At 56.6% G+C, this 18,617-nt stretch overlaps 2 protein-coding genes across 9 annotated transcripts in view; one reads left to right on the top strand and one right to left on the bottom strand.

Moving 5' to 3' along the window:
• The window catches only part of CERK (ceramide kinase), a 62,685-nt gene extending 56,153 nt beyond the window's left edge, over nt 1-6,532 (top strand). Inside the window, exons 11-13 of the mRNA XM_070599915.1 lie at nt 724-929; nt 1,788-1,996; nt 4,128-6,532. Coding sequence (XP_070456016.1) covers nt 724-929; nt 1,788-1,996; nt 4,128-4,200 — 488 coding nt within the window. The 3' untranslated portion in view covers nt 4,201-6,532. The remainder of the gene's footprint in view (nt 1-723; nt 930-1,787; nt 1,997-4,127) is intronic.
• Nucleotides 6,533-9,054: 2,522 nt separating this feature from the next.
• GRAMD4 (GRAM domain containing 4) overlaps nt 9,055-18,617 on the bottom strand; it is an 83,594-nt gene continuing 74,031 nt past the window's right edge. For all 8 annotated transcript variants that reach the window (XM_070599903.1, XM_070599897.1, XM_070599902.1 and 5 more), the window contains exons 11-19: nt 18,507-18,578; nt 18,008-18,051; nt 17,822-17,931; nt 16,602-16,756; nt 14,794-14,938; nt 13,898-13,991; nt 13,067-13,151; nt 12,082-12,150; nt 9,055-11,666 (exon numbers count right to left, since the gene is read on the bottom strand). In XM_070599903.1, the coding sequence (XP_070456004.1) occupies nt 11,562-11,666; nt 12,082-12,150; nt 13,067-13,151; nt 13,898-13,991; nt 14,794-14,938; nt 16,602-16,756; nt 17,822-17,931; nt 18,008-18,051; nt 18,507-18,578 (879 nt within the window). In that variant the 3' untranslated portion in view covers nt 9,055-11,561. The remainder of the gene's footprint in view (nt 11,667-12,081; nt 12,151-13,066; nt 13,152-13,897; nt 13,992-14,793; nt 14,939-16,601; nt 16,757-17,821; nt 17,932-18,007; nt 18,052-18,506; nt 18,579-18,617) is intronic.

Here is an 18,617-nt window from a genome sequence, read left to right as displayed (position 1 = left end):
TTTTCTTTTTAGCAACAGTTTGTTCTTTTTTATTTCTGTATGGTTCTCAATTGTCTGAATAGATCAAAATTGATTTTTCATGCTAGTGCTGATGGAGATTTAGGTTGTTTTCAGTTTTGGGTGATTTCAGATAGAGGTTCTGTAGATGTTCTTGTCTGTCTCTCTCTCTTTTTTTTTCTTGAGGAAGATTTCATCCTGAGCTAATGTCTGTACCCATGTTCCTCTATTTTGTATGTGGGACCCCGCCACAGCATGGCTTGATGAGCGATATGTAGGTCTGCACCCGGGATCTGAACCCACAGATCCCCGGCCACCAAAGAGGAGTGTGTGATTAACCACTAGGCCACAGGGCCAGCCAGCCCAGATAATTTTCATATGTCACAAAATATTATTTTTCTTTTGATTTATTTCAACCATTTAAAAATGTGAAAATCATTCTTAGTTGACAGGCCACATAAAATCAGATGGCCAGATCTGGTGAGTTCTGTTCTAAGTTGTTGTCCAAAAGTCCCGAGGTGAGGACCAGGGAGGTGGCTCTGCCTTTTGGGAGGTGACCCTCTCGGCAGAGCAGTCAGCACGATTTTCTTTGTGTGAGTGATAGGGAGTCGAGAGCACAGAGAATTCGGAGGGACAGTCCGGCCCCTTGTCATCTCAGGACGCCCCGCCTGCCTGTCCGCGCCCCCATATTTAGTGCCACGTCCGCAATGCTTCTTTCTGCTTCAGAGGAGGTGGAGGAGTGGAAGGTCATCTGCGGGAAGTTCCTGGCCATCAACAATGCGAACATGTCCTGCGCTTGTCACCGGAGCCACAGAGGCCTCTCCCCTGCTGCACACTTGGGAGACGGGGCTTCCGACCTCATCCTCATCCGGAAATGCTCCAGGTTCAACTTTCTGAGGTTTCTCGTCAGGCACACCAACCATCACGACCAGGTGGGTGGAACGCCCTTCCTCAGGGTGTGTGTCAGCGAGCGGGTCCTGTCCGGGCTACCCTGATCTATGGATTGTAGGATTCCGTTACTGAAGCCAACAGAAAGAAGGACAGGCGTTTCTCTTTGCCTTTCGCCCATTTTAAGCTTAGTCACAGTTACTCCTTGTAGAAGCTCATTTAAAAATATAAAATCTTTGAGCACAGAAACTAGGAGGCGTGAGTGTTTTCATATATCCTCCTGTCGTTTCTCTTCATGTTTAAAGACAGGACAAAGAGACCCGGTGAGATGTTATGTTGCCTTCGAAGGTCGCTCACAATAAAATGTTCAGTCTCCAAGAAAGGGGCTCCAGTCAGACCCTTCCAGCAGCCCTTTGTGTCGTCCTGGCTTCCTCATGGTTAACACAAGGGGAGACCCGGGAGTCTAACGATATCGAGAGAACTGGAACTGTGGTCAGTCTCTGACTGCAGTCAGTTGTTCTTTTTAAAGTTAAATTGCATTTAAGATCTAGTCCAATAGTGTCTTACGCAGCTCTTTAAATAGTGCTCGTTAGAAAGGTAATAAAGAATTCCACAGGTCGCTGTCAGGGGCTCCCGGACGTCTCGGGTCCTCGGCGCGGATGCGAGGGGTTTCCAGGTGCGGAGCGTGGGAGAGCGCCTGGGAAGGCAGGTGTCCGGTTTCTCTCCTCTGCTTGTGCTCAGTGAGCTGGGAAGAGCAGCTCCAGGCACTGCCCCGTGGCCACGTCCTCGAGGACTCGAGGGTGCCGGGGGGGAGAGGATTGCTGACCCGCGCCGCAGACACACGGGCTGTCCCCTCCCCACACTCGTAGCGCATGATTGCCCCTTTCCCCATCTCTTGGCAGTTTGACTTCACTTTTGTTGAAGTTTATCGAGTCAAGAAATTCCAGTTTACGTCGAGGCACGTGGAGGATGAGGACCGCAACCTCAAGGAGAGGGGCAAGAAGCGGTTCGGGCAAATCTGCAGCGACCACCCGCTGTGCTGTTGCACCGTGTCCAACAGTTCCTGGAACTGTGACGGGGAGATTCTGAACAGTCCTGCCATCGAGGTCAGGTGAGCGAGGGGCCCTCTGGTCATAGCATCCTAGAGTGTGCCTCAGCGGACAGGTGCCACCAGGTGCTCCCAGGGGCTCTGAGCATCTTACAACTTATACCCTAAACTGTCAGCATGTGTTGCAAATGCCCAATGAGATGCCATCATCATAATTTTGGAGAGATGCAAGGGTGTTGATAATTTCCACAGGTTTTAGAAGCCCCTCGATTTTATTATTTTTCTCTTCCATGCCTTGCACCCCTAGCACTGGCATGGGTCTTTTGCCCTGGCATTCTCTCTCTCTTTTCCTAACTAACTGAACAAACAAACCTGCCTTCATGGGTGCTTTCTAAGTCCTGGGGTCACTGAATCCACCAGGAGGCGTTCCGGCCTCAGGAGCCCAGCCCGCTGCCCAGGCCTTCGGCCTCGGTGCTGGTGCCCAGTGCAGGACGGCGCCGCCCGCCCCTCCAGCTGGTGGACTATGAGAAGTGGGTCCCCCCCATACCTGTTGGGGCCCATTGTATTTGGGATTAGAAGTCTGTAATCTAATTAAATGTGACATAACCAGATGAAATATGAGTGCAAAAAACGTTTTTTTCCCCATGGAAAGACACAGTAAAAGAAGTTCTTTTTTAAAAAGGTATTAAATGAAGTGTGGGTGCAAAAATTATCTGAGATTAGGGGAGAACTGTAAAGTTCTGGAAGGATCTGTAGTGTCTGCGAATGTCATTAAGATCTTGGTCTGCTTTAAGGAAACCAAACTGACACTCACTGATGATAAGAGTGTGGAGGACGTGAGGCCCCCAATCCCGCTGCGTGGAAAGATGGGTGACAGGTGCTCCCTTCGGTGTTTCAAGTCACAGCGCTTAAGATAACGTGAACGTCACTGTTTATAATTCCCCACTGTAAGTGACTTCTCCACCAACCGGCTCTGCCATCAGCATCCGAACAGAGCTGGGGAGAGGGCAGTCCTCAGACCTCCGAGTCCCACGTCCACATGCGCCTGTGCTTGCTGCCAGGATGTGGTCAGTGTGGCAGCGACTGCCCAGCTCACGTCCACAGATGTCACAGGAAGACCCGTCGAGCCGGTCTCACACACAGGGATTTCGCTTCTGTAGACTCATTGTGCAAGTTAAGGAAATGGAATTTTTTTGAAGAAGAAGATTAGCCCTGAGCTAAGATCCGCTGCCAATCCTCCTCTTTTTGCTGAGGAAAGTTAACTCTGAGCTAACATCCGTGCCCACCCTGCTCTATTTTATACATGGGACGCCTGCCACAGCATGGCTTGACAAGCGATACGTAGGTCTGCACCTGGGATCCGAACTGGTGAACCCCGGGCTGCTGAAGTGGAGCATGCAAACTTAACCGCTGTGCCACTGGGCCGGCCCCAGAAATGGAATTATTTTTAATGCTGACTTAGGAATTTGCTAAAGAAATAGGATACACTGAAAATTAGGAAAGGGCGTTCTTTTGTGAAATATATCCTACGTATCTTCATAAACGTTACCATGCCTTGAACAGCAAGTCACTTAATTCTGGGGGTTTTGTTACTAAACATCTCTGAGGGGCTGTGGGGTCATCCATAAATTGAGTAGGTGGCAATGCCAGGGCCCCCAGCGCCCACGCTGACCAGGGAGCTTCTCTGATTTACGTCCTGGGGCTTGTTGTGGACGGCGGGGACCTCCAGGGAGCCTCGGCCTGCTCCTCAGACCCGCGGGCCCTGGCTGGGGTGGGGCCCTCTTGTCTCCTATGACTGGACATATCCCGCACACCTTCTATGCACGGGGTTCCCTGCATGGAGTCCTCCCGGTGGCCCTGTGAGCTCGATACTGATGGGGAGCCCGAGGTAGGGGGAGTGGAGACCTGTGGCCCTGTCACCCTGCCAACAAGTAGGGTGCTGGAGTTGGAACCGGGTGTGCTGATCCCCAGATTTCCGCTTGGCTGTCAGCTGCCCTTTACAAAATAGGTCTCAGGACGGTGAGTAAATCCCTCTGCGCCCCTGACCTGCCATTGCAGGGCTGGCTGTCCCCGAAGGCAGCCACGCCGAGACCCACTGTCGTGGTGAAGGAGGCCCCACCTCCGCCCTTGCCCAGCTGTGGGGCCGAGAGTCAGGGGACACACGGGGTTTAAACGTGCCCCTTTGTCTCTGCAGGGTCCACTGCCAGCTCGTTCGGCTGTTTGCACGAGGAATTGAAGAGAATCCTCAGCCAGAACCACACAGCTGAGACCCGTGGTGCATCGCCCGCCTTCCTGCCGCGTCTGGGAAGTGTGACGATTATTTAAGAAGATTACTGCAGACCAATTATGTCGATATACACATTTAAATTCAGAATTTTACTTTTGATAGTTCAATCTTGATTTTAGAAAAAATACCTTTTGTCAACAATTTTGTGGACATATTTGGCATTTTCTGTTCTATGTGAATCTTTGGGTTACGTTTCCTAGAACTTATTCTCAGCAAATGGCACTCGTTGATTGGGCCGCTGGTGTCTTCGAGTGTGACAGTGCTGACAGCGCAGATTACAGCTGCCCGTAGTGGCCTCATGCAGTGATTCCAGGGGCAACACGAGTGCTCTCCATCGAGGTCATGCCCTCTGGACGTGAGGGACCTACCGGTTTCTCTGATCTGCTCTGCAAGACATTCCGTGGTAGTTCCTGAGCCAGTTTTGGAAAGTGCTGGTTCTCTCTGCCTTCCTTTTCCCTGCGTCTGACTGATGGTTAGGACGTGATCACGGGCTCCCGTCTGTCCTGCTTCAAGCAACACTTCCGGAGTGGACCATTCAGTGAGAACTAATTACTAAAAGAAACAACACTATACCTTTGAAAGCTCACTTCTTGCTTTCATCGTAGCAGCATTTCTAAGACAATCCAGCCAGGAGCGAAGACAGGCCCCGCGCTCTGGGAACAGGCAGCTGGCAGCGCCCGGCCGGTGTCTTACTGTTTTGAATTGAGAATACCGATGCTTTCCATCGACACCCAGGGGACAGCAGGGCTGGGTGCCAGGCGGGAGCGAAGGAGACGGGCTTGTGTTGACTTCAAGCCAGTGCGGCCCCAGGGACAGGGTGCGCCCAGGACCCAGGGTTGCTCTTGTGGTCCTGAGGCTGCACACATGGTCCAGATGTGTTCTTTTCTTGTCTTCACCCTTATTTCTAAATATTTATTGACCGTTTTGTCCTTTTCAGCCAGAACAGTAGAAACGGCGTCTCCAGCTGTGTTCGGTTTGCTTGCTGCTACAGCCGCAGCGCCGGGGATCCCTGGGTGTGTGCCCGTCCCAGATGCCCCCGTCTGTGTCCCCAACCTGTGCTGCGGCCTCATGTTCTTCGCGTCCGCGCGTAGGTACAGGGAAGCTGTGTCTAGAGTAGCTTTATCTGAAGTACGAGAAGACGAGCTCACGTTACGAGACGACTCATGCTCTCGTCTGTGCTTTTGGAGTGGATTTGACTGCACGTGGGTTCAAGTAGTCACTGTGGCACTCCACGGCCATCATGTGTTTTCAGAATGCACCTGCAGCGACTTATATTTGAAGTATGTGTCCAACTTCCCATTTCATCATTCAGTGCCACCCAGGTGAGGCAAAAGGGCAGCTTTAACAGTGGTCTTTTAAATAGATCACGTTATTATGGTAATTGGGCAAGGCGAATGGTTTACTAATCGGTGGGTGGATGGAAAGTCTGGCCATAAAGAAGGAAATGCACGCTGGCCATGTCTGCTCTTAGTATTTGCTCCTGGTTGGGAAGGGACCAAAGACGCGCAAGTGGCCACTCTGCACAGGGCAGGCGCCACGCCCTCGGGGCTGGGGGCTCCCCGAGGCACCCCAGAGGGTCTCCCCGCAGGACTCCCTGCGGCCCCGATGCCGTTCTGCGGAGCTGAGCTACTGCACAAGGTTTCCTCAAAAGATCCTTCAGTCTTTGTCGCCCCTGGTGAGTGTCTCCAGCACACTGGTCTGCCCTAGAATCCACTGCCAATTTTAGAAAAACAGTGCAGGCCAGAGTAAGCGTTTTACTTTGAAGGAGAAACCCAGCCACGCCACATGGTTCCCGGGCGGCTCTGAGGATATTTACCGACCACATGCTGGCATTCAACATTGCAAACCCTGGGCCTGTTCTTGGGGGAGCGTGTGCCTGTCTGAACTCCCCGAGATCTGCACACAGGACAGAAGCCCCTTCCAGACATCCGCACTCCAGAAGTTCTGATCTCCACCAAGACTCCAGGTGGAGCAGCCGCGACACCTGAACTTCAGGGTTTAAGAAACACATCAGAACTGACGGCTAGGTAGTGACAACTTAGCATCCTCTAGAAGGGTTAGTCTGTTCTAACTTCCGTGTGGCTCAGGGGTGCAACAGAAGGAGGCAGCAGTCCTGTTTGACCCTGCTCCTGCGTCTTGTACTCGCAGCGGGAGGAGGACGCCACGGGCCCTCCCGAGCCTCGTGGGACTGGGAAATAGGCTGGAAAAGGTGGCTTAATTCCCGCTCTAGTCTTGCTGGTTTCAAGATTAGAAGATGGTATATTGGCTCTGATATGTTTGAGAAGATAAAAATAAAGTTACTTTGGGCAGAATTTGGCTTTTTTTCTCTTACAAATTCCTATTATTTTCAAAGCAGAGTATTTCCTGAGAAAACACATACACATACGTACAATAAAAAAACAAGAATGAAATGGACCATGGCATTACCTCCCACCCATGCCAAGAAACTCAGCTCCGCCCCAAGGCGCCCTGTGCACCCCGCGGGCTGACCCTCCCCCGCCTCCTCCACAGAGGTAAGCATGGGTCTCACCTCCGTGTGGGAGCGGATCCGAATGTGCTACCCCAAAGATGCCCCTTTGACATAAGGATTGTTTGGAGCTGAAGACAATTAAGCAGCAGCAAACACAGCAAGAGCTCCCTGCCCTCCCGCATCTGCCAGAGAGCAGGACGGGAATTTCCCTCTGAAGGTGCCCTCTCATCTCCCGCACCACGAGGAGCCACGTGATCACCGGGGACAGAACGTCAGCACGGGGATGCGGCTGCACAAACCACCCTTCTCTCAGCTCCCCCAGATAAGATCCCCCCATGAATTAGTGTTCCCTAGGAGCCCAATCCCCTTTCCCTTCGTCTTCTCACTTCTCAACAAATTAATTGCCCTTTATTAAAATGGTATATAAGCCCCGGGTCTCACCACCTCTTTTCTACAATACCTCCATGCACATAAAATAAAATATTAGCATTAAATAAAAACTGTGTGCCATTTCTCCTCTTAATTTGCCTTTTGTTAGTTTAATTTGCAGGCCCCAGCTACTGAACCAAAGAGGGTAGAAGAAAGGTTTTTTCTTCCCCTACACACGTTCACATTCTGAGACAGTCTACTGTCGAGTTTTGCAGGTTTTGCTCTTTATATAACAGGAACCACACTGTGTTGTTTTCTGTAACTTCTTTCATTCTGCATGTTTTGAGAAGACATTTTCATCATGAAACTGAATTTTCTGATGAATATTGCATATATTTCCATTTGTATAAGTCCTCATTCATGTCTTTCAATAGTTTTATAATTTTTCCTTAATCTTTCTCAATTTTGTTTAGATTTATTAAAACTTCCTATTTTGAAGCTTTTTTTTGTTTTTATTAGAAATGCAGTTGTTTTTATGTATCAGATTGTGTCCAGAAAACTTGCTTATTAAAATAATTTATCTGTAGATTTGGGAGGTTTTCTATAATGATCACATCGTCTACAAATAATATTTGAGCATCTTCCTTTACAATCTTAATAACTTGGTTCTCTCCGTTTCTGCACCAGCCATGACTTCCAGTATGGACTGGAATAGAAATGACAGTCCCGGCTCCAGCCCCCCACCCTGCCGCCCCCTGGGGTCCTGGGCCTGCAGGATGCTAACCTCTGACGGGGGAGGCACCAGGGCCCTAGAGGAGGAAGTGGCTGGGCTTCCTGGTTCCGTGTGTTTGGGGGCAGATGTCAGCGTGCTGGGTGGGGTCTTCCAGATCCTTCCACAGGCAGTGGCTGCTCCCTGGGACTCCTGTGTTCTTCAGAGTCATCTTACCCCTTAGCAGCCAGCCCCTGTGATGGCGGACAGATAACTTTGGGGTCAGCTTTGCCTGTGGGTACTGGGGATGCACAGAATCAATCGGGACCCTTGGTTCGTAACATACCCCCTTTTGGTCCCGACTTCTTATCTGTTTTATTTACTCATACATTCATAAAATTCATTCACTAAATGTGATGTTACAAACAGTAAGTACTCATGAGAGAACCCCGATTCAAGAACAAAAGCTTGATTAGTTATTTCATTTCCCTCTGACTTCCTGTTCCCCACACTCTCCCTTCCCCGGGTGGCCAGAGTGATGGCTTCTGCTGGAAGCCCTACAGGGGCTCCGTCTCCCCAGGAATAAGGGCCCAAGTAGTGCAGGGCACCAACGCGCCTTCTCTGTCCCTGGACCCCCCAGGTCAAGCCAAGAGACACCCTCTGAGAGCAGAGCTGTAAAATGCACAAATTAAAACAGGCCTGCAGAGGAACCAAATAGTTTTTAAAACAGTGCTCAGGCATACGCGTGCTTCATTAATACGTTAAATGGTGAAATATACGGAAAATAGGCAAACCGGGCACCCCATCCGTGAGGCTGGGGGGGCCTGCGCCACCCACACCCTGGGCTCTGGGGCCCTCCTCCCCTCCTCGCCCCGCAGTGTGTGGAGGGTCTGTGTCCACTGCGGATGAGAGGTCGAGTGGAGGGACCGATGTCATGCTGGCCCTGTGGGACTGTCTCACGGACCATCGGGAAGAGCGAGTGGGGGGCGTGCTGCAAAGGGGCAGAGGGGGGAGTGGGAGCTGCGGGGATGGCGCCCAGAAAGTCTATTTAGGCTAGATAATCACAGCCTGGGTGACAGGAGAGTCACCGGGCAGGGTGTGGCACTCCCAAGGATGCTGTGTGCCAGGCCCTCCAGAGACTTGTCCCGTCACTGCTGTGTCCCAGCCCCTAGGACAGCGCCCGGCACGGATGGACGGTGGGAGGGATGGGTGGATGGACGGATGGATGGATGATAGATGGACAAACAGACGGATGACAGACAGACAGACAACAGATGGCCCCCACCTTAGCACAAAGCATTTCAGGTTTATTTAAATAAAAATTATAATTTATACAAGACTTTTTCTTTAAACAAACAAGGTTTCCTTAAAAAAATGTTACAGGGGGATTTTTTTTCATCAGTTCTTCATACAGTACAATCCTTTTGTTGAACAAAAGTTACACTGGTAATGATTATTTACAGATCCAAAATAGACTCAGGCTTCAGACATAAAAAATTTAACATTCATTCTAGTTCAGAGATCAGTCGTAGAAATTAAATATCTGCCCAGATTTACACAATTCAATAAAAACTATGGGTTTTCTCCGACGGGGAGCCCAGCGCCTGCACAGGTCCACGCTCTTCCAGGCAGAGGCCCCCGGGCTTCCAGGAGGGACCTGCCACTGGCCTGCTGTGCAACGCGGGCTGCTGGCCCATCCTTGGCCCCCGCCTCCCTCAGGCCCTCCCTGGGCGGGAGCTAGGCACCTGCTCCCGGCATGTGGCCAGTTTTCATCTCCCTTTCTCCTCAAAAGGGACTCGAACTAAACCACCCCGCTCTGTTAAAGGGAGTCCCAGTCCTCGGCAGGGACCCCCCCACCCCACCGTGCTTGGGACACAAGCCCACTGTGCTCACCAATAGGCCGACGCTGAGGGGCGACCAGGGGACAGGGGTGTGAGCAGCACCCACAGGCGTCACCCCCACAGCCCGGCCCTGGGGGCAGTTCAGGGCCCACCCTGCCTTGCCTTGGGCACCAATGGGGGGTTCCTGCTGGGGGGTGTCCCCAGGGTGTACCCGAGGCCTCTCTCTGGCCCAGGAGAGCCGGTCCACCTCTGCCTTCATTTATGAAAGGTCGACCTGCAGAGTCATATGCCACCAAGGCCAGCGTGACCACGAGCCGGGCGGGTTGGATGTCACCGACCGGGTGGGCTGTGTGCTTAATCTGGCTGGTCGGCACGGCTCCCCTGCAGTGCTCCCAGGCCCCAGCGTGTGGCCCTGCCGCCCCGCCCTGAAGGGGCGACAAAAGCAACGACACTGGATCTCTCACCCAAACCAGCGAATCAGGATCGGAGCAAAGGTAAAAATTACATCTGAAAAATGATACAAAAATAAGAAAAACAGCTTGCTCTCTGTAAAAAATATAATCTTCTGTTTCTTCAAAAAACAACAATCTCAGTGACACCCAAAGGACTCAGGACAAGCTGAGAACTGGAGTAACCTGCGGTGGAAAGCGTGCTGACCAGAGGGCGGCCCCAGTGACCCGCCACGATCTCACTGCGCATCCTTCAGGAGGCTGTGGGCCTGTCCTGACGCCGCGCTGGCCTTCAGGGGTGTCCTAGGATGGATACCCCCCGGCCTCCCTGACGGGAGCTTCGACCTCCTGGGCGAGTGGGGCCCAGACTAACGCCTGGCGCCAGGGAAGGCGCTGGCTCGCTCCACCCCGTGGAGTGCTGGCACAGGTGTGCGCTGGCAGGGAGCACGGCCAGACGTCACGGGGGCACACTGCCTGGCTCCAAACCTCTGTGCTCTGCTCACGGTCACGGTCACGGTCACGCCCCCACACCAGTGACCTCCCAAGCGTCCTCGCACAGCCCACATGGGCAGGCCATCCACAAGCCTGGGCCACTGTGGGCCTGGGACGCTCCTGCCTGCTCCCTCCCCCGACACCACGTGGCTGTGGCCGGGAGGCCAGCGCCAGCCCCAGTCCCACTACGGTGGATTTTCATCTGAGAGCAACAGAATCTCACAGGGCCCCAAAAGCCTCGGTAGGTGTTCCGGGCCTTTCCAAAGAGCGAAGTGCTAAAAAGATGTGCTTTCACCTACACGCCCTCTGTATCATTAGTTGCCAATTACAGACCTCCTGGCCAGCCTGTCAGGTTGAGCTGGCAGGTGGTGGGACCCCTCCCTGCCAGCCCTGAGGCATGAGGGGCCCCTCCCAGCCAGCCCCCGATGCCCCCACAAAGGCCAAACACAGAGCACAGGCCATAAGGTGCTCCGAGGACGCGCAGCAGGGGGTCTCACTCAAGGAACGAGCAAGAGCGACAGACCCGGTTATGGTGGCTGGTGAAGCGGCCTCCGTGTCACTTGTCACCGATGTCCTTCACACCAGGAGGAGGCACCACAAATGCTCCTCAACTATGGCTTTGGTGTGAAAGAGCTTCTGGCCTCCAGGAGCCGGGCTGCACAGCCGGTGTCGGGCCCCTCTGTCCAGGTGGGGACAAAGAAGGAGCAGCTGGGCAGGGTGGCGGCTGGGGCGCTGCGTCTCCTGCGTGTCGTCCTTTCCAGTGGCCTCCGAGGTGTCCACAGGTGTCCACAGATGTCCACGAGACGTGCCTCCGCAGCTGGGCGGGCTGACACTGTCCCCGAGAGCCCCAACCCCTACGTGAAGGGGTCTGTAAAACGCAGGGTCAACACAACAGAAACCACAGACCGAGGGCAATTATTGCAAAAGATCATGAGGATGTCCCATTTTTTTCCCACTACCAAACTGTTAAAAAAGAAAAGAAACTTCCAGCAAGGTCCCGGAGAGTCGCCACTAGCTGTCACTGCCAGACGCTGCGGCTGCTGTGATTTTCGTGTACTGGCTGAGAATGGTCTCAAAGGCCTCGTCTCTGTGCGCCATGGCACCAAACACCAGCGGCTGGTGGGAGGAAATGCTGCCCGTGAACCCACGTGGCCAGGCTGGCTCGAGGACAAGACCACCCAGGCTCTGATGGGCCCCCAGCCAGGTCCACGTGGAGCCACGCAGGGCCTGGGTGCACAGGGCAGACCCCCTCCCACCCAGAGGCTGGGCTTCCGAGAAACCGAGGCAAGAGGCAGGCAACTGGGCTCCCAGCCCCACCCCCCCTCCCTGAGTAACTCTGCGGGGTGGCCCCATGGCGTCGGCCTCCCAGGTGCATACCCAATACAGCAGTGGGTTCCTGCTGCCACGGGGGGACCTCCACCCACCTGAACCCCCGCCAGTCTGCGGCTCTGAGCTCACCCCAGGATGCCCAGAGCCCCAGTCCTGGTCCCACCCCACCATCTCCCTGGCTACCCGCCTGCCCGGGACTTACTTTCTGGGTTGAGGGGGTCGACACAGCAATCCCCATGCCCGTCCCGGGGAGGACAGAGAGGACCTTGTACTGAAAGACAACAGCACACCTGTCACCACAGGCCTCCCTGGGGACAGGACTGTGCCACCCTCCCCACACCTCAGGGCGTTCTCCTCCGTGGAGCCCACAGACAGCAAGACCCAAGGGGGTCGCAGGATGTTCCAGCCACAAGGGGACAGGACTGACTTTGTCAGTGAGAAACCAGACCTGCGATCACGCCATCCCACCCTGGCCCGGCCAGCCCATGGGAAGCTTGGGGTCTCCCCAAGGAGCACCATATGGGAGGGGGTGAGGCGGGGCAGGCCAGGAGGACCCTGCCCCCTCACTCCTGATCCCACCAACCACACATTCTCCCCTCCGAAGGGGGATCCCTAACATCTGTGCGGTGCTCCTGACACGCCAACATAGGGAGGGGGAACTGCCAAGCTAAGTGCTGGGGCCCACTGCACGGCCCGGCCTGCCTGTGCCCAGGATGCTCAGAGCTGGGGGGGGCACGCCCACTGAGTGCCCATGGGGCACTGCGCACACCTGTGCCCACTCCACGTGATAATGAGAAGGAAACTGGCCACACAACGCCAAGTGGTGACAGTGTCCATGCCCTCACCTAACCTGGCCCTAGGGCTCTCAGGGACGAGGGGGGATGGCACAGTGGTCATCAGAGCCAGCTCAGGTCCTGACCGCCGGGGCCCAGGCCACTGCCAGTGTTCTCCCTTCCTGTCTGTGCGAGGGTATGTGGACACTCTCTGAAGGGAGCTGAGGGGCTGTGCATGGAGCCTTCTAGAAAGGGAGCCCTCCTGTGGGCAGCAGCAGTGCCCACGAGTCCCCAGATGGCACCCACCTCGCTAACGCATCTAGCTTCCCACCAAACCCAGCAGCTGCGCGGCCCTGCGGCCCCTCTTCCTGAACCCTAAGGAGGACGGGACAGCGGGGGGAGGGCTACACCGACCTTCTGGATGTCTGTGATGTCCACCAGCTTGATGACTTTGTTCCTCTTGGAGGAGCCAGACTTGGAGCTTTCGAAGCACAAGTAACTGTCGGGGGAAACGGAGGCAGAGCCAGCAACTGAGCCAGGGGCCTCTGCCTGGCTGCCGCCCGCGCTGCCCCAGTGAGGTGAGGGCCCCCCACCCGCTACAACACTCTGGGCTGTGCAAGAGTCCACTTCAGAGAGTTCCGTAGCTTTAAAAGATTAAAATCCACCGCCTTACGACCCCGCTACATGTTAGGGTCCTTGGGACGCTCAACAAGAGACAGGAGCGTCCCGGAGGCCTGGCTGGGGGCTCTCCAGGCCCTTCATTGACAGGGCAGAGGGAGGCGCGGGCCCTTGGCCGCTGCTGTGAGTTGGGGACTGTTGGCCAAGGGCCCCCAATGCTGAGGACAATCTCCGCCCTTGGACCTGCTCCCCACCTGGGGGCAGCCTCAGGGACAGGCTGCAAGTCCCGTGCTAGAGGAGAAAAGCCACAGCCCCAAAGGAGAGTGAAGGGGCTCCCGCGGGCGGACATACGTCACCCCACCCCAAGAACCCCAGACCAGAGTGTCCCCGCGGGTCTGGGAAAATGACAGCGCTGCTGGCCCGGCCACGTCCCGCTCAGAGGCAGCACTGTCTCCCCCAGGGAGCCGGGAGAGCCAGAGCGGGGGCACGGGCTCTCAGCAGGGCTGGGCGCTGCGCCTGCCTGGACGGGGTCTGGGGAGGAGGCCTCCTCCACCTCGGCCACGCCCAGAGGTCACCCCAAGAGGTCACACCCGGAGGTCACGCCCAGGCCACGCCGGCCTCACTCACTTCTCCGTCACGTACAGCACCCCGTTCCTGATGTAGTCCGTCGGCATCTTCCGGTCTCGGTTTATCAAGCAGCAGCGCCAGCCGTTCTCACACACTAACAGGGACAAAACCGACCTGTCATTTCTCCCCACTGGAAGCACCCCCCGTTTTGACACTGGAACCCTCAGCGCTGGATTCTCAAAGATGCACCGACGTGCTTTCTCCAGCATCAGATAAAACCCAGCGAGGGGGAGGCGGACGTCAAGAATGAAGCTGCATCTAAGAGCATCTGGAAAACAGATGTTTCCTTTTCCACGTGAACATGCACGGGTTTTGTTTTTTAAAGGAAAAGCACACAGTGTAAATAGGAAAGTAAAATAAATCCAAGTGCAGCCACGCCTCTCAGGGCACACGCCCTCGTGGGCTGGGTCAGCAGGATGACGGGCAGTGCAAGGTCAGAAGGCGAATCCGCCCAAGTTCTCTTTTCGAGGTTGGTATCGCCCACTGTGGACGGCCAAAATATTTGCAAGAGCCCAAGTGCCCGAAGCCCAGCAGCTCAGGGGCCTGGGGGAGGTCCTTTCTGGGAGGTTGACCCAGGACCTGAGCTCCTGGGTCGCCTTTCACTGCACAGTGATCGAGGCCAAAGCCCGGCGGTGCCCGGGGCTGGGGAAGGAGGTCAGGGGAGCCCCTGGCGGTGCCCTGAGCCACCCTGTGGGCCCTCTGCCTGGGCCGGCGCGTCTGAACTCCTGCTGTTAGACCACTCATCGCGAGAAGGCTGGGGCACACCTGCTCCTCCAACCTGCCTGCCCAGGGAGTCCTCCCGTGGCCCTGAAGGCCTGTCCCCACCACCCAGCCCCCAGCATGGGGCTAGGGCCACCCCACCTAGCCAGAGGGGCACGGACTCGTTGCACACATACCTGCCAGCGGACGCTCGTTTTCTGTCAAATTGAAGATTTCGTGGAAATTGCCCTTCTTGGTGCCGTGGAAGCGACCCGTGTCCTCATCCTTACTCAGGCCGGCTGGCGCGCTGGACACGTAGCTTCGGGAGGAAGCTGTCTGCAGCTGCCAACGGCACACAGAGCCCGTCAGCCACGCCAGCGGGGGAGGGACAAACGGGTTAGGCACATGTCCCCGCCCCCAGCTATAAACTCAGATGTGCGAACGGTCACATGTGCCCAGAAGTGGGGAGCAGGCTCCCCAATGGGCCCCAGCCAGTGCCGACCGGTCCTTGGCCCACGAGCACCCGTCCTGGGCAGAGAAGCCCCCTGGCAGCGGGGAGACCCTCTCCGTCCCCTGGCGACATTCCCAAGTCGCCGCAGCTGAGCCTGCTCCCAGGACACGCGGTCCAGGCGCCCTGCCGGCAGGTGCTTGGCGCCGAGGCAGCTCAGACTGACATTTCAGAAATCAGAAGTGGCCATGGGACTGGCCACCGAAAGCAGCGTTAAAAAGTCACAACACAGCAACGCAAACATTAGGTCACAGCAGGAGAAGAGGCTCCCACACGGACGCTGTACCTTGTCATGCCCTGACAGCTGGCCGGAAAGGAGACAAGAGACGCACGTGTGACCGAGACAAAAGAAAAAGTGGGTCCATGTGACATGGGGTCATAAACACACGGGCAAGCAAAGCTGTAAGCACAGAGACTCGGGCCCACGCGACGCCTCGACAGGGGTGCCCTATGTCGTGGGGAGCCCACATCCCCACTGCCCTTCACTCTCTCTCCCGAGAGTGGCCAGCCCTAAGCGGTCTTGACCCCCAGGAAGGCCCTATCCAGGCCACCCCAATGCCAGGACAGGCCCTTGTCTCTTCCCACACCGTCAGGGAGCCCAGGTACCTGTCCCTGTGCCTCCTCCCCCAGGGCCACCTCCACGTGTGTGAGCAAAGCCATCCCCGGGCTCGCCAGGGTGCGGGCTGCCCATGCATGCCCCGCTGCACACCCAGCTGGTGAGTTCAGGCTCCCGACGAGCCTTGTTATCCCGGAACCCAGGGAACCTGGGCCACACTTGACCCAGAGCTTGCCTTCCACTGACAGACACGTCAACAGGTCACTGCACACCCTCTCCTCAGAAGACTAACAAGCAAGACTCTGCAAGCCAACATCACCTCCTCTAAGCAGCCCTCCTCGACCTCCCTGGGAGTCCTACTGGACCCAGAAACTGCCCACTTGTCTGTGATCCCGACAAGAGCACCATCGGGCCTTCCACCGTGAATGCAATGCGGGCCCAGTCCCAGCCCGGAGCACCAGGTGGGCGCATCTCAGCTGCTGCTCGGCCTTGCTGCCTGGGACTCAGGGCCGCGGACAGTGGGGATCTGCAGCCCACTCACAGAGCAGTCATTCCCAGGGCTCCCCCCTCCCAAGGCCCTCAGGCTCCCGCGGTCATGACAGCACCCGACACCCTGCCCACCCTCGGCCTGGGGGCCAGTGGGCTCAGCAGGGCCCACTCCGCATTGAGTCTGTGGGAGGGTCCCCCAGGGGCCTTCAGGCAGGTGGGGGCCTCCCGGCAGCCAGCCCCGAGCCCAGCGCCAGCTGGCCCTCAGAGACGAACAGAGGGATGGAGGGACCTTCAAAACAGCAGAGCCGGGAACGGAAAAACCCCCACCGTGTTTTAAGTTCTTGGTTTCGAGGGTGCCATGAAATCAGACGCTACTGCCCCTTGAGCCGGGAGCGAATGACTGACAGGACTGGGCCTGGTGGCCCTCCTGCCCCAGCCCGAGGCCGGCTCACCCTGCGCGACACGGCGGCGCTGGAGCGCTCCTTGAGCTGGGGGTCCGTGGGGAGGCTCTTCCAGATGATGTAGGGGGTGTCGTATTTGGCTCGCAGTCTCGGGCAGCGTTTGAAGATAAAATCGATGAGGAAAAACTTGATTCCAGCATAGAGGCCTAGAGGGGGAGAACACAGTCCCACTTCATCCAGGACAGCGGCCCGGCACCTCCCGCACTGGGGTCCCTCGGCACTCCCGGGGGAAGACGGTCCAGGCCACGCAGAGGGCCTCCCAGAAGCCAGCTGTGGGACGGCGGACCTGGTGAGGTCGCACAGGGCAGGGGCAGCAAAAAGGCGAAGTGACCCCAACAAATGGGGAGAGGCCACTCAGGACAAACATCAAAACTGTCTCCCAAACCAGCCACACACACAACAGCAAGCGACTCCCCCACTAGGCACTGGCACGGAGGAAAACTGGGGAACCCGCCCCCAGCCTGCCACCTCTGACTGGGTGGGCCGACAGTTATGGCCGGGGGCTGCCCCGGCTCAGAGTGCTCATGTCGGCCCAGGTGGCATGGCCAGGAGGACACTTTACATTCGTTGGCTTTTGTCATTTTCCCCATGGCCATGGCATCAGCCAGCCCTGGATTTCCTGGTGATGGGTGCAGAGAGGTGCCACCGAGAGGCTGAGGACCCAGCTGCACACGGGGGGCCGAGGGTGGCTCAGAGCAGCTCCCAGACTGTGAGACCCCATAACCACGCGGCCACCGCTCTCAACGCCCCAGCTGGGATCTGTGCCAGTTACAGGTGGGCACACTAAGGCCGGGAGGACCCTGCTACCCACAGTGAGTCGGGGCTCAGGGTCTGGCCTGGGGAGGTGGGGGCAGAGCTGAGTGGGGTGGGGCGGCCACAGGACCACGACCTTGGCCTCAGAGCAGCCGCTCCACCTGCGGACACCTGAGCAGGGCCGTGCCCCGGCTCTGAGAAAGGCCCCTCCCGCCCGACCCTGCTGAGGTCTCTAGGTTTCAGAAGGCCTCCATTTCTCCGAAACACAAAGGTTTTGATAAAAAGGCACTGGACGAGGCAGAGGAAGGAACGCCAGCGAGACTTAACAGCTGGCCTCCTTCTTGGAGGCACGTGCAGGGGCAGATGTTCTGGTGGGAAGACGACGCCTGGGCACTCTCCGTGCTCCACCTAACACGAGCATGTCAGCTCTGATCCGGGACAAGAGCCACGTCCCTTACCCACGGCTAGCCCCACCAGACGGTAGGGGAGGAAGCAGGAGGCGAGGAATGCGGCCCACAGTGCAATGTACAGCTTCTGCGTGATCTCGGGCTGGACCCACATGAACAGGCTGCAAGAGAGAAGGGAGGTTCAGGAGGGCGGCTGGCCGTACCCCAGACACAGGGGGCCGGGGGCTGCTGACTTACTTCTTGATCTTTTCCAGGATGTCGGCCATCTTGCCAAAGAGGTTCTGTGTGAAGAAGAAACTGTGGTTACGACAGACCCCGGGGCCGTCAGTCCACACAGCAGGGTCATGGGTCCACACGGCAATGCTGGGAGGGCCCCAGGTTCATGGGCTGGCCAGAGACATGCAGCTCCCGTGAGACCAAGGCAGGGTGCCACCGAGCCTGGGGATGGAGTGATGGGTCCCGACTGGGACCCAGGTTAACACACTGAGAGTGACGATGGACCCAGGCCTGCATCCCTCCTGGGAGCCGTCTTGGCCCGGGCCAGAAGGGGCTCCAAACACTGTGGTGCTGGCTGCCAGACTAAACCAGGAGGACCCCCCACCGCTCAGGGCCATCTCGGGTGGGAGTGAGGGATCATGGGGTAAGTCGACCTCAGGTCAGCTGATGTCGGACAAGCTAGGCCTGGAGTTTCAGGGTGCTGGGCCCCCTGGACACGGCCAGAGCCCAGCAACAGTACCTGAGCCTTCTGGGCGACGTCCAGCACGAGCTGGAACTTTTCGGACACCGTCAGGTCTTCCTTCGGAGGCTCCTTCAGTCAAAGGGGAGAGAGAATTTCCACTGAAATTTA

This window comes from Equus przewalskii, chromosome 29 (genome assembly GCF_037783145.1).
Source record: "Equus przewalskii isolate Varuska chromosome 29, EquPr2, whole genome shotgun sequence".
In the NCBI taxonomy this organism is placed as follows: domain Eukaryota; kingdom Metazoa; phylum Chordata; class Mammalia; order Perissodactyla; family Equidae; genus Equus; species Equus przewalskii.
The sequence above is the reverse complement of the archived record's forward strand: the minus strand, read 5'-3'. Positions and strand labels throughout refer to the sequence as shown.